Raw genomic sequence first — 24,000 nt, 5'->3', positions numbered from 1 at the left:
CCAAAGAAAATGCATAGGACCTGCCCGTCCGAGGACGCAAACAACATTTTGTGAAAAAGCCCTAAGTGTAAACAAGAATTCATATGTGGTGCTATCTGTGTGGGCTGTGCTGAGCAGCTGGACACAGCTGCTGCCTCTGTCCTACTGGGGAATAATTCAAAAGGAGGGAGTGCTGCTTAGTGTGTCTCTCTGAATGGATGGATGACATGGATGTGACGCTGTCGAGCAAGATGTTATATTATGTCTGTGGGAATAGGGGGAATGAACTAAATAGTGTGTCTGTAACAATGACACTGTTACTTAACAGACAGGAATCTGATCCTCGTACCATTTGAATTGATGGATTTTTTGGCATCATGGGACTATGCTCAGGTTACCTCTTGTGATTCCCTTGGTGACCAGCCCTCTGCTCTCATTCTGTGTACCCCTTTCTATTGTGTACCTCTTTCTATCATTCACTTTCTCTCTCCAACTATTCAGGTCTGACTACGATGACTGGAGACCAGCCCTGGCCAGCCTGCTGCAGCCCATCCCCTTCCCCAAAGAGTAAGTATACTGCCCTTAAAGCATTAGACCTCTCACTAAATTCTTCAGTCATACAGAAGCTATACTTAAATCCAAACTGGTTCTCTAGCAGATTAATAAGAATTGCTGACCCCGTGTTCAACCATGGCCTTTTCCCCTTCATTCAGATTACAACCTCTCACTTTCAGTTATTTGAAAATGAAATAATCTCCAAAATATCGCTATTTTTAAAACAAAGTTGGTTGCAATTTCAGTTTAACCAGAAAATACAGAACAAATATTACAACAAATATTATGGTTAAACTCAAATATACTAATTGATAAAAATAAAATGAAAAGTATAATCTTTGTAAATGATATCATAATGATAACTGGTGGAGTTGTATCACACATGCAGCTAGCAAAAGAAAATGTACATGTCTGCTCTTTCCAAAATTACAACCAACTATTTGCAGCATTTCTGCAAAAATGGAAGAGGCAAGTGGAAGGGGGAGAAAGTAAGGAACTTGTCGGTTGGCCCAGCATTAAAGACCATAATTGGTTGAAGAAAATTGTAATGAATAAAAAAAGTATACCTGTTTAATTTAAGGACCCAAAAATTGACAGCTGTGCCATACAGATGCCAAAATAGCTGGGAAGAGATTTTCGATGTACCGACTCCATTGCACATGGTTAATGAACTGATACCCAGTTTAATTTAAATTATTATACAGAATTCTTGCAACCAATATAACGTTACATACACTACATGGCCAAAAGTATGACACCAGCTCGTTGAATATCTCATACCAAAATCCTGGGCATTAATATGAAGTTGGTCCCCCCTTTACTGCTATAACAGCCTCCACTCTTCTGGAAAGGCTTTCCACTAGATGTTGGAACATTGCTGCGGGGACTTGCTTCCATTCAGACACAAGCATTAGTGAGGTCGGGCGCTGATATTGGCCGATTAGATCTGGTTCGCAGTAGGCGTCACAATTCATCCCAAAGGTGTTTGTTGAGGTCAGGGATATCGGCCGATGCTCTCCGCTGGTTCCAATAAGATGGGCTACTGTTTGCTTAATTGGGAGTTGAGAATTTTGATAACTAGAGACAGATTTAGTCTTTTCTTTGTTTTCTCATTTCATTAATAGCCATTGCTTTCTAAGCTGTTTTTCCTACAATTGTATTTTTAAATATTGTGATTTGCCTAGGCCTATTTAACTGTTTTCCACTGACCACTGCAACACAACAATCAGCTATTTGGTAGGCTAATTTTTAAAACAAGCTAATGATCTTCTTTGGCCAAATCAGGCTCTCTGGTGTAGTATTTTTCATTGTATTTTTCTGTATATGCACAAGTAATTTTATATAGCAAATTTTGTTTACTTTCGGTGAAGCTCATCTTCCCCGAGCCTATTGGATACGCCGCCTATGTTGACATCAATGTGACAGTAACCGGTGAATAAAACAGCTGGCCATGAGACTTACAAGGCCTAGTTCAAATGCCGGCATTAAATTCAGAGCCATCGGCGCACTGCCTTAACGGCAGACCGGCAAAGCAAACTGTCTGACACAGTTTCTGCTTTCTACTTTCTTAGTGAGAGAAAAGCATGCAGGCTAGCAGCTTCTCAGAGCGACACTCCGCATGGTACTAAAGGCAGCTACACAATACGCTTAACTGCCGTTGCATTTTAATTGTGATTGGAATGATTTTAGTCAACTTTTTTAGTCAACTTTTTTTATAGCCTACTTTTCTTTATAGCCTACTTTTACATTTTTGGTCTTGAGCTAGGGTATGGCGATTGCCATACCCAACTGATGCCCCTGAATTGTACAAAAAAATTCATTTAGATAAAAATTATACACAGTATATATTGTGAATCGCCCATAAGTTCGCCCTCACCTACGGCTGGGACTGTGGGTGAAGGCCTCTCTCTGAGGTGTAGGATCCTGGGATTGGTACTGACGTGGGTGTGCTGCTGAGGGGCCCTGCTGGGGGATGGGATGGGCTGCGGGCTTGCTGCTGTAATTGGCTCCTCAGCCCGGGCCCTCATTACCAGTCACCTAAAGAGGACTGTTGTTGTCACAGCCGGGAGACTCACCTGCTGCTCACCTGCGCACCAGAGCCTAATCTAAGCATTCAGGCGTCGTTAGAAAGGGCAAAACACTCCGACACAACTCCCAGAATGAATGAGTCAGACAGAACCCCCACACTAAGAGCTAAGCTAAGAGCTTCACATGGACATGTATTTGTGTGTTTTGAAGATACGTTCAAACCAACAACAAAACGGGCTGTATTTCCTATGCAATCCAGCTGCTATCTGTTCAACACCTTACTGCATGTTTGAGTGTAAACATGGTAGAAGTGTTTAAATGTGTTGTTTTCCATTTAATCATGATTAGTGTATTACATGTTTTAATGTTTATCCTCTCTCCTCTTTAGGGCCCTTGCACATGCCAAATTCACAAAGTAAGTATCTACAGCCATGACGTTTAGTTAACGAATGTTACATTTCAGTTACTGTCCAGATGAATCGGTAAGGAAAGCTTGAGGATTGTGCCTGACCTGTCTGTTTGTTTGAACAGAGAGCTGAAATATGTTATTCAGAGGTTTGCAGAAGACCCCAGACAGGAGGTGAGTGTGGCTCTATTAATCACTGTTTCACACTTGTTCAGTGCTAGGTTGGGGTGTGTGGTACTCATGGTTGTGTGCTTGTTGCAGGTCCACTCCTGTCTGCTCAGTGTGCGCTCTGGAAAGGACGGTTGGTTCCAGCTCTACAGTCCAGGGGGTGTGGCCTGTGATGATGATGGGGAGCTCTTTGCCAGCATGGTGAGTGTTTGGTTTTCTTACCCTAATAATCCTAACCCTCATGCCACCTGTTTTAATTGGCTGGACTTGACCTTTGATTCTCTCCTCCAGGTCCACATCCTTATGGGTTCCTGCTACAAAACAAAGAAGTTTCTCCTGTCCCTGGCTGAAAACAAGCTCGGACCCTGCATGCTCCTGGCTCTGCGTGGGAACCAGACCATGGTTGAGGTGTGTGTGTGCACCCGTAACACAGAGCTGACATGTTTTTATTAGTGTGTGTGGCAGAGAGGTGTAAGTGTACAGGAAGCAGAAGTGACCCAAGTGTGTGTGTTTCAGATCCTGTGCCTGATGCTGGAGTACAACATCATCGAGAACAAGGACACCCAGCTGCAGATCATCTCCACCCTGGAGAGCACTCCGGTGGGCCTTCACATGTACGAGCAGCTGTGTGACAGGCAGAGGGAGCTCAAAGAGCTGGTGAGTTACTACTGTAAACCAACAAAGGCTCAAACACCACACACTCAACCTCGCACCGCGTTCACAATTATACTGCAATGTTTCCGCAAAATGAACTAGATATCTGGTTCATCAGAGGACAGCTGTAGTATCTGCTCCGTTAAAACAGTTACTACTCTACACTGTCGACACAGCTAGAGATATCTATTCATTCTTCTGTGTTACCTAATCTTTCTCTGTTGTTTCTTCAAGGAAATATTAACCCTTTATCTAATATAAAAGACCTCATATATTTCATCGGTGGCACATTGTTCACAGACACCACCTGCTGTCTGAATGAGGAACTGCAATGCCTGCTGTAATCAGTCAACATTTTTGTTTCCCTTTCTCCCTCAGCAAAGAAAAGGGGGCCCAACCCGACTTACTCTGCCCTCCAAGTCTACGGTGAGATTGGCTTTTATTATGCTACTCCCATTCCTTTAAAGGTTCTTTGTTTTTCTTTCATATGAACATATGATTAACTAAATGTTCAAATTTGGTAGGATTTGTTTTCTTTTTTCTTCATGTCTCTCCCAGACCCTCCGTCTCAATTAAGCTCAAACAGCTTTATTATGTCTCTCGCTGCCTCTGTATCCAACCATGTCTTTCTGTCTCTCTGTAGGATGCAGACCTTGCAAGGCTACTGAGCTCTGGCTCCTTTGGGAACCTGGAGAACCTGAGTCTTGCCTTTACCAATGTCACCAGTGCCTGTGCTGAACAGCTCATCAAGCTGCCCTCTCTCAAACAGCTCAACCTGTGGTCCACCCAGGTCAGAACACACACTCACACGCGTAAATATTCACACACACGTACATTGAACAAAAATATAAACTGCAACAATAATTTCAAAGATTTTACTGAGTTGCAGTTCATACAAGGAAATCAATCAATTGAAATAAATTCATTAGACCCTAATCTATGGATTTCACATGACTGGGAATACAGATATGCATCTGTTGGTCACAGATACCTTTTTTTTTAAATGTAGGGGCGTGGATCAGAAAACCAGTCAGTATCTGGTGTGACCACCATTTGCCTTATACAGTGCGACACATCTCCTTCGCAATCCTTCGGGTTGATCAGACTGTTGATTGTGGCCAGTAGAATATTGTCCCACTCCTCTTCGATGTCTGTGCAAAGTTGCTGTATATTGGTGGGAACTGGAACACGCTGTCGATCCAGAGCATCCCTAACATGCTCAATGGGTGACATGTCTGTCTGGTGAGTATGCAGGTGTAACAGTATAACTTTAGTACGTCCCCTCGCCCCGACACGGGCGCGAACCAGGGACCCTCTGCACACATCAACAACAGTCACCCACGAAGCGTCGTTACCCATCGCTCCACAAAAGCCGCGGCCCTTGCAGAGCAAGGGGAAACCCTACTTCAGGTCTCAGAGCAAGTGACGTAACCGATTGAAATGCTATTAGCGCGTACCCACTAACTAGCTAGCCATTTCACATCCGTTACACAGCCATGGAAGAACTGGGACATTTTCAGCTTCCAGGAATTGTGTACAGATCCTTGCGACATGGGCTGAGTATTATCATGCTGAAACACAAGGTGATGGCAGGCGGATGAATGTCACGACAATGGGCCTCAGGTCCTGTCATGGTATCTGTGCATTCAAATTGCCATCAATAAAATGCAATTGTGTTTGTTGTCTGTAGCTTGTGCCTGCCCATATCATAACCCCACAGCCACCATGGGGCACTATGTTGACATCAGCAAACTGATAACCCACACGACGCCATACACGCCCGGTACAGTTAAAATCGGGATTCATCCGTTAAGAGCACACTTTTCCAGCGTGCCAGTGACCATCGAATGTGAGTATTTGCTCACTGAAGTCGGTTACGATGTCGAACTGCAGTCAGTGAGGACGACAAACACGCAGATCAGCTTCCCTGAGATGGTTTCTGACAGTTTGTGCAGAATTATTTTGGTTGTACAAACCCACAGTTTTCATCAGCTGTCTGGATGGCTGGTCTCAGACGATCCCTCAGGTAAAGAAGCCGGATGTGGATGTCCTGAGCTGGCGTGATCACACGCGGTCTGCAGTTGTGAGGCCGGTTGGACGGTGTGCTAAATTCTCTAAAACAATGTTGGAGGTGGCTTATGGTACAGAAATAAACATTAAATGATCTGGTAAAAGCTCTGGTGGACATTCCTGCAGTCAGCATGCCAATTGCACGCTCCCTCAATTTGAGACATCTGTGGCATTGTATGTGTAAGTATAGTATAGAGGAGTGGCCTTTTATTGTCACCAGCACAAGGTTCACCTTTGTAATGGTCATCCTGTTAAATCAGCTTCTTGATATGCCACACCTGTCAGGTGGATGGATTATCTTGGCAAAGGAGAAATGGTCACTAACAGGGATGTAAACAAATTTGTGTGTTTTTTAAATATTTTTAATAATCTTTTTGTGCATATCTTATTTCAGCTCAAGCAACATGGAACAAAACACTTTACATGTTGCGTTTATATTTTTGTTCAGTTTATATTTTAGCCATTTAGCAGACACTCTTATCCAGAGCGACTTTCAGGAGCAATTAGGGTTAAGTGCCTTGCTCAAGGACACATCGGCAGATTTTTTACCTTGTCTGCTCAATGATTCGAACCAGCGACCTTTCGGTTACTGGCCCAACGCTCTAACCGCTAGGCTACTTACCACCCTACGCACGCACACTAGTATTAAAACACACACACACACACACACACACACACACACACACACACACACACACACACACACACACACACATTTTGTTTTTATTTGAATTGGACATGACTTTGAAAGACTTCCTTTCTTCCTGTTATTGTCTTTCCTTCAGTTTGGAGATGCAGGACTGCGGTTGCTGTCTGAACACTTGGCATGTTTGCAGGTGTTGAATCTGTGTGAGACACCCGTGACCGATGCTGGCCTGCTGTCCCTCAGCTGTAAGAACTCGTCTCAATCATTTAACTATATACTTCTCGCATACCATATACTTCTGGCCTGCCACACGACCTCATGCATTCAGTATAGATCAGGCTTCCCACAATATCCTAACTCTATATACACTGAGTGCACAAAACATTAGGAACACCTACTCTTTACATGACATAAACTGACCAGGTGAAAGCTATGATCCCTTATTGACGTCAACTGTTAAATTCACTTCAGTCAGTGTAGATGAAGGGGAGGAGACCTGTTAATGAAGGATTTTTTTGGCCTTGAGACAATTGAGACATGGATTGCGTATGTGTGCCATTCAGAATGTGGGTGGGCAAGACAAAAAATGTAAGTGCCTTTGAACGGGGTATGGTAGTAGGTACCAGGCACACCGGTTTTTGTCTAGAACTGTAATGCTGCTGGGTTTTTCACACTCAACAGTTTCCCGTGTGTATCAAGAATGGTCCACCACCCAAAGGACATATACCCAACTTAACACAACTGTGGGAAGCACTGGAGTCAACATGGGCCAGCATCCCTGTGGAACGTTTCAACACCTTGTAGAGTCCATGCTCCGACAAATTGAGGCTGTTCTGAGGGCAAAAGGGGGGTGCAACTCAATATTAGGAAGCTGTTCCTAATATTTTGTAGACTCAGTGTCTGAACGGTGACTTATTTATGCGTGTCTCTTTCAGCCATGAAGAGCCTGTGCAGTTTGAACATGAACAGCACCAAGCTCACAGCAGACACATATGATGACTTAAAGGTAAGATGAACTGTCATTCCCTCTCTTGACAAGAACATGTTAGTATATCAACAAATATCACATTTGTTTTGGTCTCTTATCTTCTTTCTTTCCCTGTCAGGCAAAACTCCCCAATCTGAAGGAGGTGGATGTCCGCTACACCGAGGCCTGGTGAACACATCCTGTATGACATCACTAGAACACCAACTCCCACATCATCCCAACATGAGGATAACCTGATATCATCGGAACACATAGCCTCTCTTACATCAACAATAAAAGGATCCTCTCCCATCTCTAGATGAGGACACTTTTATCTGGAGATGACATCAAAACGCCACGACCTCTAGTAACATGTCCATGGAAAATTACTATCTTTCTAGTGACATCATCAAAATACAAGGACCTGTTCTTTCTTGTGAAATCAACATACAAGGACCTCCTTTTTAGTGACATCATCAAAATGCAAGGACCCACTTTCTTGTGACATAAGGGACCCTCTCTTGCTCTCGTTCTCTCTCATGTGTGGTTGCTCACTCAGTCCCTGTCCACATCCTATTTGCCCTCAATAGACTCGTCATAGATTTCCTCTGTGTTGTGTCATATGTACACAGAACAAAGTTAACAAATGGTGGATCTTGCCCCTTTCTCCCCTCTCCCTCTCCTGCTCTCTTTAAGGACCTTTGAGTTTAAATTACCTCTCTTCCCTCCATTTACTGGGAGCAATTCTACCCTTGTCTGATGAAGGCTGGATAACCAGGTCACATTCCAGTACATTGTTTTGATATTGCCTCTAGTCAATCCAAATGTAGCTTTAAAAGACTATTCAACTGTCATTTTGGTCTTGTTGTTTTGTTTGGGTTCTTTCAGGTTCAGAGTCGGGCCTTTCCAGTCCTTCATTGGGAATGAGGTGCTACCTCAAAAAAATTAAAGTTGCAAGACTGTGCCTAATGCCTTGTATAACACGTTCACTCTCAATCAATTTTTATCAACTTGAATGAACGTATTTTTCCAGACATTTCTGCTTTCATATATTCTGTATATATATATATATATGAAGGATACACACACAGTACCAGGGAAAAGTTTGGACATACCTACTCTTTCAAGGCTTTTCCTTTATTTTTACTATTTTCTACATTGTAGAATAATAGTGAAGACATAAAAACGATGAAATAACACATATGGAATCATGTAGTAACCAAAAAAGTGTTATCAAAATATTTTTTAGATTTCTTCAAAGTAGCCACCCTTTGCCTTGATGACAGCTTTGCACAATCTTGGCACTCTCAACCAGCTTCACATGGAATTCTTTTCCAACAATCTTAAAGGAATTCCCACATATACTGAGCATTAGTTGGCTGCTTTTCGTTCACTCTGCAGTCCAACTCATCCCAAACCATATCAATTGGGTTCAGGCCGGGTGATTGTGGAGGCCAGGTCATCTGATGCAGCACTGCCATCACTCTCCTTCTTGGTCAAATAGCCCTTACACAGCCTGGAGGTGAGTTGGGTCATTATCCTGTTGTAAAACAAATGATAGTCCCACTAACTGCAAACCAGATGGGATGGGGTATCGCTGCAGAATGCTGTGGTAGCCATGCTGGTTAAGTGTGCCTTGAATTCTAAATAAATCACTGACAGTGTCACCAGCAAAGCACATTGGCAACTCCTCCTCCATGCATCATGGTGGGAACCACACATGCGGAGATCATCTGTTCACCTACTCTTCGTCTAACAAAGACACGGCAGTTGCAGCCACAAATCTCAAATATGGACTCATCAGACCAAGGGACAGATTTCCACCGGTCTAATGTCTGTTGCTCGTGTTTCTTGGCCCAAGCAAGTCTCTTCTTCTTATTGGTGTCCTTTAGTAGTGGTTTCTTTGCAGCAATTCTACCATGAAGGCTTGATTCACGCAGTCTCCTCTGAACAGTTGATGTTGAGATGTCTGTTACTTGAACTCTGTGATGCATTTATTTGGGCTGCAATTTCTGTGGCTGGTAACTCTAATGAATTTGTCCTCTGCAGCAGAGGTAACTCTGGGTCTTCCTTTCCTGTGGCGGTCCTCATGAGAGCCAGTTTCATCATAGCGCTTGATGGTTTTTGCAACTGCACTTGAAGAAACTTTTAAAGTTCTTGAAATTTTACAGATTGACTGACCTTCATGTCTTAAAGTAATGATGGACTGTCGTTTCTCTTTGCTTACTTGCCATAATATGGACTTGGTCTATCTTCTGTATACCACCCCTACCTTGTCACAACACAACTGATTGGCTCAAACGCATTAAGAAGGAAAGAAATTACACAAATTAACTTCTAACAAGGCACACCTGTTAATTGAAATACATTCCAGGTGACAACCTCATGAAGTTGATTGAGAGAATGCCAAGAGTGTGCAAAGCTGTCAAGGCAAATGGTGTCTACTTTCAAGAATCTAAAACATATTTTGATTTGTTTAACACTTTTTTGGATACTACATAGTTTCGATGTCTTCACTATTATTCTACAATGTAGTAAATAGTAAAAATAAAGAAAAACCTTTGAGTAGGTGTGTCAACTTTTGACTGGTACTGTGTTTATGTATGTATGTATGTATGTATGTATGTTTTATTTATATATATATATATATTCCCTGTTGACATTTTAAAAGCAGACATTTCAGGAGCTCTGCTCTGCGGTTGCAACACCATTAAAAGGAAAACATGTTTGTACATAACTCCCATATTTAATAGAATGGTTGTGCAGTAGGTGGTCTGGGACTGCCTTGTATTTATGATTTCTCTCTTCATATCCCTGTTTTTCTGCCTCCCCTCATTTTGTCATATACCTTTTTTTCACTTTCTAGGCAACTTAACATAATCCATGTTGTGTCTTCAACAGAGGCCCTATGTGCACCTTGCATCAACCTCTCAATGTTGCCTTTTTGGCATGATGAGGCATGTTTTTATAGAGATGAATATTGGACACTTTTTGCTAGTGGATGTAGATATACATGCCATGGTCATTCTTAATGGGATAGAAATATTTTGTCAATGTCAGGAGTGAAGAGGCTCTGTAGAGGCAACAGCATGGTGTGTAGATGACCCTGATAAAAAGGGGCACATTAACTGCCCAAAGTCTCTAGATTAAGATTTTAATTCACAATTGTTTGCCATACTGTACTTCAAAAAAGAAACTATTGCTTCAAACATCAGTATGGTCTGAAACGTGACATAACGGTGGATTCTAACGTGCTAATCATTCATTCACAGAACCACATTTCTCTCTACTCCCCATCAAGCATGGAGAGAGGGCACTGTTTGGAGTATCCTCACCCATGAAAGTAGTACATGTATCTCGGTTAAAATGTTTTGCATTCAATCTTTATTTGAAATCCTAAGAAAACTTTCTGTTTACATGGGCATACTGTGGACAAGTCAATTTTTTTAAACCACCTGTTTTGAATTGATTTGCCATATTGTTACTAAGGAATGTTATTTCAGCATTCAGGTATGTGGTGACTTTGCCCACACAAACAGCAGAACAGTGTTGTCCTCTGTGTCTCTTCTCTTCTGCTGTAGGTGGCTTTGATCAATCTGTCCCTTCTCTGTGCCCTTTCAGGGTGTCTTACACAATCAGATCGTTCTTTTGACTGCTCTACTCTGGTCCCATCCACTTATTGTTTTTTCAGAATTCTCTGGAATTCTGCTCAGTTTTGGCAGAACTTAAAGAACACAGAGTTGGACACCGTCCAATAAGAGTTCAATGCTATGTTTATTTTGAGTGCTATTACGGTTACTGGCACTAAATTTCATTGTGTATGGGCATCTTTGGTCTGGCTTAGGATCTCATGCTGTCACTTCCTGTATAATGTATGTATGTGTGTGTGTGTGTGTATATATATATGTATGTATATATATGTATATATATACACACACACACACACACACACACACACGTGTATATAATTTTCTGTCTCCCTCCCCTCTGTGCTTCTTAGTCTCCCTGTTAGGGAGGCTGTCATTGCCTTCATCTTTAGGACATGTGCGTGTGGTCATTCACTTTTTATTTTCACACAAAGTGCACTGTAATCTGTCGTGTTTTCATGGTTAGTATCTTTTAATGATTTGTTTGTCAACTGTTAATTTGATTTGATCACTTTAATCAAGAGTTTATTTGTCGCCTGACTTTTTTTTGGCATGTACATGTTGCATCAGCTGATGTTTTTTTATTTTGTAACTTTATTTTAAAGATTTGAATATGAAAAGGGTCAGATCACTAGCTCTGAAGTCAACCTACACCCTTTGTCCATGGGTTACCACAATGTTCTGATCGAAGCTCAATGATAAGCAGTACATGTCATAAACCAGCGATTTAATCACCTTGGTGTGTGATTACAGACCTTTGTATTGCTGGACACATTAGCTTGTGCACAAAATACTGTGTAATGATATGAACATAGTATGTATGTATGCCAGTGAGTGTACTGGTTACTGTACAGGTTGTACACTGGTGACATACTGTGTGTAATGATATGAACATAGTATGTATGTGGGAACCTGACCTGAGGATTTTTTTGTAGCCCTGATGTTCCTCTAGTTTTTAACGTTTTAACGTTAATGTATATCTGCAGCTGGCTAAAGAGGGAGACGTAGAGGTTTGAATGTGGAGGGTTTTAGTACTGTAGAGGAAATTGTGACAAAAACGAATCCATTTGTTATATCGTTTTCCTGTGGAGCTCACTGTGCTTTGCTTTGGTTTATGTCTCCTCTAACTCACTCTCTTCTCTCCTCATTCCTCTCTTTTCAGAGGTGATATTACAACCTGTACTAATTTTTCTGAATTTGTAAAGATTTCTCTAATTTGAATTGTGACCCGCGGCTTGAGTCTTAATGTGGTTGACAGCGGGGCGCCTGCTGCTGTAGCCCCCCTGCTAACGCAGTGATGGACATAAACTAGATTTCCCATGATTCCTGTAATTTTTTGCAGTTCAAATGTTCCCCTCATTTCCTCTTGTCTGCGTTATCTGCTTCTACAGCTGGGTTACTACTGCTCTGTGGCTGTTGTAATAAAAATACAAGACCTTCTACAGCTGGGTTACTACTGCTCTGTGGCTGTTGTAATAAAAATACAAGACCTTCTACAGGAAAATAAAATACTATGATGTGAAATCATTTCAATCAAAATAAACTGTCTGTGAATATGTTTAAAATGTGAGTGCTGCATAGTTATTTATAGGTTCTGTGTAAGTTTCACTGTTTTCAAATGCCATAGTTTAATCTGATCAAATTAAGCGAAGATAGTCAGCAGAAGAGGTAATATTTTATTGACTGAAATTACGCAGAGGAACCATAAAATAAAATATAAACAGAAGGATTATCAAAGCAACATAATGTGCTCTAAGCAACAGTTTCACCTGCAAATAGCCCTGTATGTCTACAATATATCAGTAGTTAAAGAATGCATTTGTTGAGAACAAAAAAGAAACGAACAATACACTGGTTACATGACTTAATGTATTCTTCAAAAACTTCAGAGAAATTATCAGTATGATGCTGCTAAGTGCACCTTTCACTGTTCATCTTAATAACCCATTAACACCCAAAATTATGCAAATGTTAAACACATCACACATTTTCTCTCTGTTGGCCTTGGCTTTATAAGACTGAAGTTTGGGATGCAACCACGCAGGCTCAAGATGAGCTGCCCTCAGGAATAAAATTTACTGTTGTTGATTTTCTTTTCCTTTATCCTAGGACCAGATAAGATAAAATTAATTTATCATCATGACATTTCTGTTCACAATTTTTATTATTCTTTTTATATAAGCATTTCGCTGCACCTGTGATAACATATGCAAATCTGTGTACGCAACCAATAAACGTTGATTTGAATAGAGCACAACTCAGGCTTACTTCTGTTTGCAGGTATCTTGGATCTTCTGTAACTGTGTCTCATTGGTGCTGAACTCTCTCATGAGGTCATCACGGAGCTGTGGGGGGGGGGAACGCTGCAGGCTGGTGTGGGTGTCGTACAGGAAGATCTCGTTGTTTATCTCAGCCTGCCGCCTCCGCAGTTGGTTGGACGACGAGTACAGCTCCTCCTCTGCTTTCTGATTGGCAGACAGACACAGGCTCACCATCCAGATGCACAAACACCACCACTAACACCAAAGGCTGTCAACATGCAGTGTGTCTCACCTCCACCTGCTGCACATCGATGTAGACCAGTAAAGACGCCAGCTCTATGCTCTCATTGAAGCCATTTTTCAGAGGAACAGAACGGTACCCTAAGATGAACCAGTGTAGAAGTGTGTAAATGAGGGGCTTAAGGGTTCATGCACCACATATTAGTGGTTGTGTGTCCTACCTGAGCGGATGCCCTTCACAGGGAAGGTAGCCTGAGCCAGGAAGTTAGGGTCTGAGAACATGTCCTCCTCATTCACCACAAAGCGCAGGAAGGTGAGCTCTGGCTCATGGACTGGGAACGTCACCGGCTCTGGAGGAGCCTTCCACACCGGGTTCAGCCCATTGTCACCTGAACAAATATAAGCCCCATTACCAACATCCTTTCATCTTTAAAACAACACACACAAGCTGAGTTTCATTAATTTGCTGGACGGCATTGTGGGAAGAATGTAATTCTATCCACTCCCACTCCTTACGATAGACGACGGTCTTAAACTTGTTATCTTCTGTGTGTCCACACAGCTCTGTCTCTACAAAAGGGCTAGCAATGCTACGGCCTGGCTTAGGAAGGTGTCTGGCAGCAATCACCTACAGGGGGCAGCACAACAAAATCAGTGCTCAACAGTAACCAGTTTACCATATGAAAGATTAGCAGGGAAATGTCAGTGTAAATAAATACATTTGGACAATGAGCAGAGCCATACCCTGACAGTAAGGGTGAACTTGACTTTCCTCTTCTCCAGATGTGGATCATAGCTGTCTGAGCGCATCATCTCTGGCTGTAGCACGTAGCCTGTATGTCCGTTAAGGCTGAAGAGGGCACTGTTGAGTTGAGTATACTTATCTGGGGACATAAACAAACATGAACATCACTTGGACACCGAGCAAGCACTTTCCTAATCTCTGTGAACACATGTTTTTGTTGTCACATACACTGGATAGGTGCAGTGAAATGTGTTGTTTGACAAGATCAGCCATAGTAGTAGAGTCCCTGTTGCAAATTAGTGTAGCTCAGTTGGTAAAGCATGGTTCTTGCAACACCTGGGTTGTGGGATCAGTACATAAAAAGTATAAAAATGTATGCACATAAGTTGTCCTAAAATGTTAAGTGTCTTGCTCTACCAAGGGCATGTGGAAAAAGTACTGAATTGTCAAACTTGAGTAAAAGTAAAGATACCTTAATAGGAAAGGAGTGAAAAGTGAAAGCCACCCAGTAAAATACTACTTGAGGAAAAGTATTTGGTTTTAAATAGTATCAAAAGTATCAAAAGTAAAAGTGTGAATCATTTCAAATTCCTTATATTAAGCAAACCAGTGGGCACAATTTTTATTATTATTTTTTATTTATTTTTTTACGGATAGCCAGGGGCACACTCCAACACTCAGACATCATTTACAAATTAAGCATTTGTGTTTAGTGAGTCCGCCAGATCAGAGGCAGTAGGGATGATAAGTGTGTGAACTGGACATTTTCTGTTCTGCTAAGCATTCAAAATGTAACGAGTCCTTTTGGGTATCAGGGGAAATGTATGGAGTAAAAAGTACACTATTTTCTTAAGGAATGTAGTGAAGTAAAAGTAAAAGTAGTCAAAAATATAAATAGTAAAGTAAAGTACTGATACCCCAAAAAACGACTTAAGTACTTTACACCACTGGGCACATGGACATATTTTCATTCCCCCTCCATCTTTAACACATGCTCATCAAACCAACCTGCAGTCTGGAAGTTGAGCGCCACCATGTGGCAGCCACAGGCCCACAGAGGGTAAGGGTCGTAGTTTGATGAGTCTACACGTTGGCCCTTGGGGTAGATGCGGCTCAGGGACTTGCGGTTGTACTTCAGGAAGTCTGGAGTTTTGTTCTTGGCCGGGATCTTGTTCTCCACAAAGGAGCGGATCTCTTTGTAGCAGTAGTTCACTGTGGGGGCATGATTGGTAATGGGCAGACTAAGTTTGATCAGAACAATACTGAGAGGAGAGAGTCGACCACATCTGACTGTGGTGGAGGGTGACATATTCTGGTAGTAATAATATGAGTGTGAGTAAAGGGTGGATTGAATTTAATTTGAAAACACACATTTGAAATCTCTAATGTGTATTGCAGTGCATGTCATAGGATGAATGCCTTAGGTGGGTGGTAAGGGTGGTAGGGCTGTGGATCGTACCAAAGCGGTCCTTCTCCTTGCTCCGAGGCTGGCAGTACACCACCAGGTCAGACATCTCCATGGCAACCTCTTCACTCTTCTCCACCTCCTCCTGCTGCTTGATCTGGAGGACAGAAAACACACAGCAGCTTCCTGTCAGCATGACATGACTGAAGACAGCTTCCTGTCAGCATGACATCACTGAAGACAGCTTCCTGTTAGCATGACATCACTGAAGACAGCTTCCTGTCCCTAATCTGTACCCCGCACATTGACTCGGTACCGGTACCCCCTGTATATAGCCTCATTATTGTTATTTTATTTCGTAAATATTTTCTTAACTCTATTTTCTGAAAACTGCATTGTTGGTTAAGGGCTTGTAAGTAAGCATTTCACGGTAAGGTCTACACCTGTTKTATTCGGCGCATGTGAAAAATACAATTTGATTTGATTTATCAGTATGACATCACTGAAGACGCCTGGTACCCCCTGGCTGTGTAGCAGCTTCCTCTCAGCATGACATCACAATATACGCTGGGCTATACAGCTTTGGAATGGTAGATATAAAGATATCATACTAGCCTCTTACGTATATATGCCGTTGGGTTATTTAAGAAATAAGGCACGAGGGGGTGTGGTATATGGCCAATATACCATAGTTAAGGGCTGTTCTTATGCACGACGTATCGCGTAGTGCCTGGACACAGCCCTTAGCCGTGGTATATTGGCCATATACCACAAACCCCCGATGTGCCTTATTGCTATTGTAAACTTGTTACCAACGTAATTAGAGCAGTAAAAATAAATGTTTTGTCATACCCGTGGTATACGGTCTGATATACCACGGCGGTCAGCCAATCAGCATTCAGGGCTCGAACCACCCAGTTTATAAATGGAATTATATCATGATACTAGCCTCTAACTGCTTGTTGTGCTGCTTGGTGATCTCTCTCTGGGTGATGTCCCAGGCCACCTGGTACCACTCAAACAGGTCTTCCAGTGACTCTGCCGCAAAGTCAAAATGAATCTTACTGTCGTAATCACTCATCTGAAGTGTCATGACATGGGACTTCCCATTCTTTGCCGATCTCACTGAGAAGAGAGCGGGATGGAGGGAGCATGGGGAAGAGAAAGTAAAATATTTATTATGTGTAATGTACTGTATATATAATACAGTGTTGTGTTTGGGTACAGGACTAGACTGTGTCTACATGTATATTTATCAAGTGTACGGTGTCGTGGTCTAAAACGATCCATTTGGAACCGTTGATATGAGGTATGTTTTAAGAGCAGTCGGTCTAATGAGCACGTGCTGTGTGGAAGGACTGGGGGTTTGGTATGTAGTGTGTTAATCATGTGAAGATAGCATGTTTCTGATATAGATTATCTGTGTTTGGACAACATGTAAAACAGATGTAACAGAATGACTGTACTCACCAACGTTACACTTGGAAATGTCAACAACTCCTTTACACATATCCCCCAGAGGATTGTCCTCCATGACCTGTGAGACAAATGTGTACACTGTAGATCTCTAAAATTACACTCTTACCAAACAAGAAATATACAGCACAAATGCACAATGTCATTGACAGACTGACTCCACACCAGTAATACAGTAACACCATGCAAAATACTGATCACTCCTCCTACCTGATCCTGTGACTCAGCTTTGATATTGTTGGACACTTCCTCAACATAGTTGGCAGGGAAAAATAGCTGCAACTTTCCCCCATAGTCCCCTTTCCACCTATAGGGAGCAGCAGAGAGAGGTTAGTATGTTCCTAATCTGACCTGGGATCAGATCGTGTGTGTCTGTGTTCTGAGGCCTCACCATCCATCGCTGTCTTTGGACACACTGTGGATCAGAGCCCCCTTGCAGAAGTTCAGTTCATCAGGTCTCATGGGTCTGTAGTCGTACAGAGCTTTAACTGTACTCTTCGGCTGATGGGGTTAAACACAGTACATCAACAGGTACATACATTAATACACATACAAACATAGATACACACACTACATTGACATTGCCTGAGAAAATATATAAACATAATTTCAATGAAGGGAAACAAGTTAACATAATATGTGAACATACCAGTGACGGCTCGATTTCATTTGGCTCCACATACATCTTCATATCATACAGTGAGGCGCAGTCTGTCTCCTACACAGACAAACCATTGAAGACACTTATCAGAAAACATACTCTACTTAACCTTTCCTCCCCCAGCAGTCCAGTCTCTGCCCCCCTTTCTCCCTCCCTCTGCCCTCCTCTCATCCCCATTATATCTCTCTCCCATCCTCTCTTTTCTGCCTCCAGTCTCTCCCGTCCCTCTCTCTTACCGTGCTGAAGCGGCTGACCAGTTCCAGTGTGACAGGGTAGCGTAGTTTGATCTTGCGATACAGAGGCTTCTTACGGAAGTAGTTGACCAGCTCCACCAGGCTCTCGAACTCAGTGGTGGTTCCCAGCACGTACATAGAGCCATCCTTCTGGATCCGACAGTGCTTCACCTTGCCATCACCTCTGAAGGTGATAGCGTAGGAGTCGCTCTCCTCTCTCTGTCTGATGAGGAAGGCTCCGTCCCGGGGGATTCTCAACAGATAGTCCTCTGCCTCCCCTCTGCTCAGGTTACTATAGAACCACCTGACCACCACAACACACAGAGAGAGAATCTACGTGTTAAGTGTGTGCATTCTTGTGTACCTGTGTGCATGTTTAAATTCAGACATACTCTATGTCAGATGACCCTATGTAACTCACCCTTCCAGTAGGTGTGGGTTGGGTCGAGGCACAGCCTCAGTGAGGCGCAGGTCAAAGTCGTGGCAGCGGAGGGGCATGTCGCGATAGTGCTGGATCAGTGAGTACACACTGGGGAAGTGCAGGTTATCAGTCAGGAAGTAGAAAGTATGTCCTCCCTCTGAGCCAGAGCGGATACGACAGTGCTGGACCCTCCCACTGCGCCTACAGTATAACCCACCGAAAACAGGCATCAGCACCGCAGAGATCTAAACACAGGACACGTACTGGCAGTAGAGTTGAAGACAAGCTGGCGTACCAGAACGAGAGGGTGAAGTCTGTCACAAAGGTGTCACTTTCTCGGACCAGGAAGGTGCCATCCCTGCCTCCCGACTCAGCACAGAACTCCTGAAGCAGCCTCTCTGCTGTCTGCCTCCCTTCACTCATCCTCCCATGGAACCAAGGCTCAGACGTGTGGAGCTCTGGGGACTACAGCATTGAGGGAGGAGGGGGGGGGGGCAGGCAGGGAGGGAGGCAGGGCAGTAAAAAACAGTCATAATTATGTAATAATTAAATACCGTGACAATGATCATTTGTTTCCTACAATTAGAAATTAACTATTCTCTGTTGTTTACCTTCCTGAGCTCATCCTCCTCCTCCTCCTCTGCGTAATAGAGTGTGTCATCTGAAATCACACAGTAGTGCTTGTTCCATCGCTACAGGCGGACAAACAGGCACAATGTCAGAATAGTTGACAACGGCAACCATCACAACAACAAAATATACACTAACAATGCTATGACTATGAAACAAATACAATAATATACAACACACTTCCTGAACCAAATAGGCCTACAGACTTCTAAGGAACTAGCTTGGAACCATATCATGTTAACAGGACAGGTGGTCTCTAAGTTACCTGGTCCACTGGATCCCAGATATGCAGGTCTCCTTGCTTCTCTCCCTTTCGGAAGTCCTTTCCGCTGATGCCTCCCTCCACACTCAGTTTCTTGTGCTGTAGGGGTGAGGAGGGGAGGGGTGTTGGACCACCACAGACCCACCACGCAAGTAATAACTGACTGTCATCTGTATAGCCCATCATATCATGATGATGAATCACTTTACTGTAACATGCTGTACCACATACTACGGAAACCGGAAACCGTTTTTCCCTGTGACCCAATTCTTCACATTATTCCCTCCCACCACATCCCCATAGTACCCTCTGGGCTGGCCCTCACCTTGAGGATGATATCATACCACCATCCCCATTGTATCCTTTGGGCTGGCCCTCACCTTGAGGATGATATCCWACCACCATCCCCATTGTATCCTYTGGGCTGGCCCTCACCTTGAGGATGATATCCAACCACCATCCCCATTGTATCCTCTGGGCTGGCCCTCACATTGAGGATGATATCATACAACCATCCCCATTGTATCCTCTGGGCTGGCCCTCACCTTGAAGATGATCTCATACCACCACCCCCATAGTACCCTCTGGGCTGGCCCTCACCTTGAGGATGATCTTGCCCTTGAGCTGTGTGGGGGAGGGCAGCTGTTCAGCCATCAGCTCCACAGGCTCCATCAGCAGCTTGTCCTGGAATACCTCTCTGAAGATACGAGCCATCTGCCTCTGCTGCTCTATGGGACAGTGCTCCTCGATGGAGAGAACCACAGGGTATCTGACAACAACAGCACCACAATTCTCAGTCAACACAGACAGAATGTTCTAGAAACATTTACAGTCCTCAGTTGTAAAGCACCTCAGGTGTGGGTATGTTTATTAGTTTGGGTGAGTTTTCTCAGACAGATTCAGACTCACTCAGATGTGACAAAGGCATGGTCATTGATGGCCTTCACCACGTCCTCAAACTTGATCTTGGTGGTCCTGGTCCAGCCATGGTATATGATGGGCTCACCTGGCCCTTCCCAGCAGTCCACTACAGGGCCACACAACACAAAATAATCCTTCCCAACTATAGAAGTAAATGGATAATGTAACGAGGGCAAAGTAAAATATTGCAGGGACTGTTTTAGTGAGGTTGAAGGTGTACAACTAACACTCAACACAGCGGCATCCCAGACGCAGGCAGCGAATGTAGGCCTCGGTGGACGACTCGCTCCGCAGCTGGTCTCCAGTCAAGTACCTGATGGAAACACATAACAACATCATAACAAGAAATACAACATGCAAACAAATCATAAAGAGCATTTGTGTGTTTATTATAATATGAGTCATAGCCTATTCAGAGGTGGCACCACAGATCCCAGAGTAGTCTGGTGAAAAAACATTCTGGGGCCCGTAGCGTTTCCTGATCTGGTAAACTAACCAGGTAAAACTCCAGACCTTATACGGTATGATGTGATTAATCTGTTGTAAAAAGGTTTAATATGGGCTATGATAGGAAAATAGTTTTCCTAATCAAGTCACATGGTTGTTTTTTTAATTATGGAAAAACTCCTGGTCTTGGTGAGGATGAAAATCCTGTCAAATTGCCTCAACCTTGTACTTGTTCATATTAATTATATTTTAAGGACTAGAGGTGTTTCCTATACACAGACACGGAGAAAGCAACATGATTGGACAATAAAACAAACAGAGCTGAGCTTGCTTTATGCAGGTTTGCATCGTGTAGTCCTGCCCTATGCAATTGTAGGCCTAATAAAACATGTACTCACAGTCTATGTCAGCTATTGTGTTTAGGCCTATTGATTAATTCCAGGTTTGGTTTGATAAAGTCTAGGTAGCCTAGTCAGCCCAAGCTTGAATATAAACCACATTTTATCCCATTCAAATTTTCTCACAAACAAATGGGCTATAAATACACGTTTCCTCTTTGTTTACCCTGGCCAGAGCGACAAGAGCACATAGGCTAGACTATTCAGCTGCTGTTGTTAGTAGCCTACAATTGATCAGACTGAAAAATACTCTCGTTTCCATGCAATACAGCAAGTCTTATCGCTAATGTTTAGCTCTATAGGCTGCTGCATTTATGTAAGAGCTTTTGCTCGTGTCTATTGGGAGTGATGTGCTATCACGGTTGCTTATTAAATACAGGAGGAAATTGGAGATCCCGCTTTGAGCTTTGTGCGTTGCGCCCATCCCGCGCGACCTGCGATTTCCACAAATCGGATTGGTCAAGACGTGCAAAGAGCCTGCAGCAGCACTCCGGTTTGAAGGACAGAGAAATTGTACAGGAGTTGACAAATCATGAGGCAAATCGGTCTAAAAAGCAGCACCTTGACCCTTTTTTTTTAACGCATTGCATCAATATATTTTATTTTAAAAAAGTTAAGTAGTGTTCATTTCATAGTGTTATGTTGTATTTTTGTGTTATGTGGCGGTACTGACGTGTTGTGTGAGGAATTGATCCAGTAGTGGGACAATGGGTTGTTCATATCCAGGTTGCACATCTCTGAGTATTTCTCATCCCAAATCGAGTTCTCCTTAGAGAAGAGGAAACTGAGGAACTAAAGTGAGAGAAGAGAGAGAGAGCGCTGTGACAAACATAACACATCGTTCTCCACTCCCCATTCACACACACATCGAACACTGTGTCCCACCTCGCTGACGGTGAACTCTGGATCGTTGGTCTTCCTCATGGTGTCGTCTATAAAGGTGGTCATCAGCTCTCGAACCTGGTTCAGGTCATTGGCCCATGACTCCTGAGAAAGAGAAACGTAGAGAGTGAGGAAAATAGAGATAAAAAATTWCAATAAAGGTAATGATAACAGGTAGCAGGTTAAACACTGACAGAAACAGACCCAGTTTTACCAATTTCATAATTGATAGATAGCTTGATCTTACCTTCTGCTGGTACARAAGAAATCGTTGGAAATCATGGAGAAGAACTGCAGAGGCATCAGGTTTATCTGTACTACTACAGTAGGGAAAAACCACATCACCCACCAACATACCGTCAACAAGACTCAAGTTTACCGGTATAATAAAGCTGAGTAAATGATTATTTGTGATTGTTGAACTACATTTTTCAATGAAAAGAAAGACCCACCCCATGATGAAAGCACATGATTCCCTTTTGAACTCCTCGAGAATCTGATTAAACATATCCACACACCAGTTACAAGTCAATACACAGTCACACACACACACACACACACTGGTTGACTGCACAAAGTCTGTCTAATCATATTTAACATGCAAAATGGGATATGCTAGCTAACACTTCCGATGTGAACACACATATCAATACATACTGTAAGAGAAGTTAAATTATCAGTAATTTATGGTATCTGTTCAGCATTTTCTACTTAGAGAGTGTAGTAGTGCAGTAAAATTATGACTCACATCTTTCTGATCAAACATTAGAATATTGTAGAATTTATGAAACTGCTCAAAGTTCAAGACATCTTTCCTTGCTCCAATTTCCTGGAACAAAAGAGGGAGATGGACAATGTTTGGTTCAGAATAGTTTTTTTATATTTGTTATTTGTTTACCCCATTTTTCTCCCCAAATTCGTGATATCCAATTGGTAGTTACAGTCTTGTCCCATGACTGCAACTCCCCTACAGACTCGGGAGAGGCGAAGATCAAGAGCCATGCGTCCTCCGAAACACGACCCTGCCAAGCCTCACTGCTTCTTGACACACTGCTCGCTTAACCTGGAAGGAAGCCGCGCCAATGTGTCGGTGTCAGCTTGCAGGCGCCCGGCCCACCACAAGGAGTCGCTAGAGCGTGATGCGACAAGGAAATCCTGGCCGCCAAACCCTCCCCTAACCCGGACGACACTGGGCCAATTGTGAGCCGCCTCATGGGTCTCCCGGTCACGGCCGGCTGTGACACAGCCTGGAATCAAACCCGGGTCTGTAGTGCCCTTGGTTCAGAATACTACAATTTATTTTATTACATACATACTTCAATTCTATTACATTTGAGAAATCACTTGAGTGCCCAAGACCACTTATTATCATCTAAAATAACTCATGAATAGAATTAATTCTACTGCCCAAGTTTTTATCTGGCCAAGGAGGGAGGGAAACTTCAGCTCCTTGGTTCTACAACTCATTAAAGCTTTGGCAGCAGTGAGGATGAAGGTGTGAAGGGGGATGAAAAGGGGATGACTACCGAGAACTTTTCCTTCAGGGAACGTGTGCCGGGGACCTTGTAGTTGAGCTGTGGCAGAAGAGACTTCACCTCCTTCAAGGTGATACTGAGGAGAACAAATTAAAAGAACAATGGATTGAATTGGGGAAATTACTAAAGGGGCAGAATGGGATTTGGCACAAAAAGTGGTATAATTAAGTCAAGGATTAAATCAATTTTTGAGGGTTGAAACTGTTCTTACCGGTTCTTTTTAGTCTGATTGATAGAATACATCTGTTTCCTCAACCAGCTGGAAACAACAAACAATATGGTCAGTAATGGTCAGTTATCGTCCATATAATGTGTGTGTACAGTATATGGGTTTAGGTTTGTGGTCTTTTCACGTGTGTGTGT

General features: G+C 42.9%; 2 protein-coding genes across 2 annotated transcripts in view; one reads left to right on the top strand and one right to left on the bottom strand.

Annotated features, from left to right (window-relative positions):
* Positions 1-12,690, top strand: part of LOC111952704 (C-Maf-inducing protein) — a 47,101-nt gene extending 34,411 nt beyond the window's left edge. Inside the window, 11 exon segments of the mRNA XM_070435177.1 lie at positions 481-546; positions 2,951-2,977; positions 3,094-3,142; positions 3,230-3,337; positions 3,428-3,544; positions 3,653-3,793; positions 4,169-4,216; positions 4,434-4,580; positions 6,646-6,751; positions 7,442-7,512; positions 7,613-12,690. Coding sequence (XP_070291278.1) covers positions 481-546; positions 2,951-2,977; positions 3,094-3,142; positions 3,230-3,337; positions 3,428-3,544; positions 3,653-3,793; positions 4,169-4,216; positions 4,434-4,580; positions 6,646-6,751; positions 7,442-7,512; positions 7,613-7,666 — 934 coding nt within the window. The 3' untranslated portion in view covers positions 7,667-12,690.
* Positions 12,691-12,776: 86 nt separating this feature from the next.
* plcg2 (phospholipase C, gamma 2) overlaps positions 12,777-24,000 on the bottom strand; it is an 18,114-nt gene continuing 6,890 nt past the window's right edge. Inside the window, exons 5-32 of the mRNA XM_023970756.2 lie at positions 23,849-23,896; positions 23,629-23,713; positions 22,851-22,931; positions 22,555-22,598; positions 22,350-22,422; positions 22,106-22,207; positions 21,894-22,012; positions 20,603-20,688; positions 20,364-20,481; positions 20,055-20,223; positions 19,458-19,553; positions 19,174-19,254; positions 18,858-19,027; positions 18,563-18,763; positions 18,145-18,445; positions 17,897-17,965; positions 17,639-17,748; positions 17,458-17,554; positions 17,242-17,308; positions 16,721-16,896; positions 15,826-15,928; positions 15,375-15,578; positions 14,366-14,505; positions 14,138-14,249; positions 13,843-14,010; positions 13,674-13,762; positions 13,389-13,585; positions 12,777-13,225 (exon numbers count right to left, since the gene is read on the bottom strand). Of these exons, the coding sequence (XP_023826524.1) occupies positions 13,183-13,225; positions 13,389-13,585; positions 13,674-13,762; positions 13,843-14,010; positions 14,138-14,249; positions 14,366-14,505; positions 15,375-15,578; positions 15,826-15,928; positions 16,721-16,896; positions 17,242-17,308; positions 17,458-17,554; positions 17,639-17,748; positions 17,897-17,965; positions 18,145-18,445; positions 18,563-18,763; positions 18,858-19,027; positions 19,174-19,254; positions 19,458-19,553; positions 20,055-20,223; positions 20,364-20,481; positions 20,603-20,688; positions 21,894-22,012; positions 22,106-22,207; positions 22,350-22,422; positions 22,555-22,598; positions 22,851-22,931; positions 23,629-23,713; positions 23,849-23,896 (3,349 nt within the window). The 3' untranslated portion in view covers positions 12,777-13,182. The remainder of the gene's footprint in view (positions 13,226-13,388; positions 13,586-13,673; positions 13,763-13,842; positions 14,011-14,137; positions 14,250-14,365; positions 14,506-15,374; positions 15,579-15,825; positions 15,929-16,720; positions 16,897-17,241; positions 17,309-17,457; positions 17,555-17,638; positions 17,749-17,896; positions 17,966-18,144; positions 18,446-18,562; positions 18,764-18,857; positions 19,028-19,173; positions 19,255-19,457; positions 19,554-20,054; positions 20,224-20,363; positions 20,482-20,602; positions 20,689-21,893; positions 22,013-22,105; positions 22,208-22,349; positions 22,423-22,554; positions 22,599-22,850; positions 22,932-23,628; positions 23,714-23,848; positions 23,897-24,000) is intronic.

Source organism: Salvelinus sp. IW2-2015, linkage group LG26, assembly GCF_002910315.2.
Source record: "Salvelinus sp. IW2-2015 linkage group LG26, ASM291031v2, whole genome shotgun sequence".
Taxonomy (NCBI): Eukaryota; Metazoa; Chordata; class Actinopteri; order Salmoniformes; family Salmonidae; genus Salvelinus; species Salvelinus sp. IW2-2015.
The sequence above is the reverse complement of the archived record's forward strand: the minus strand, read 5'-3'. Positions and strand labels throughout refer to the sequence as shown.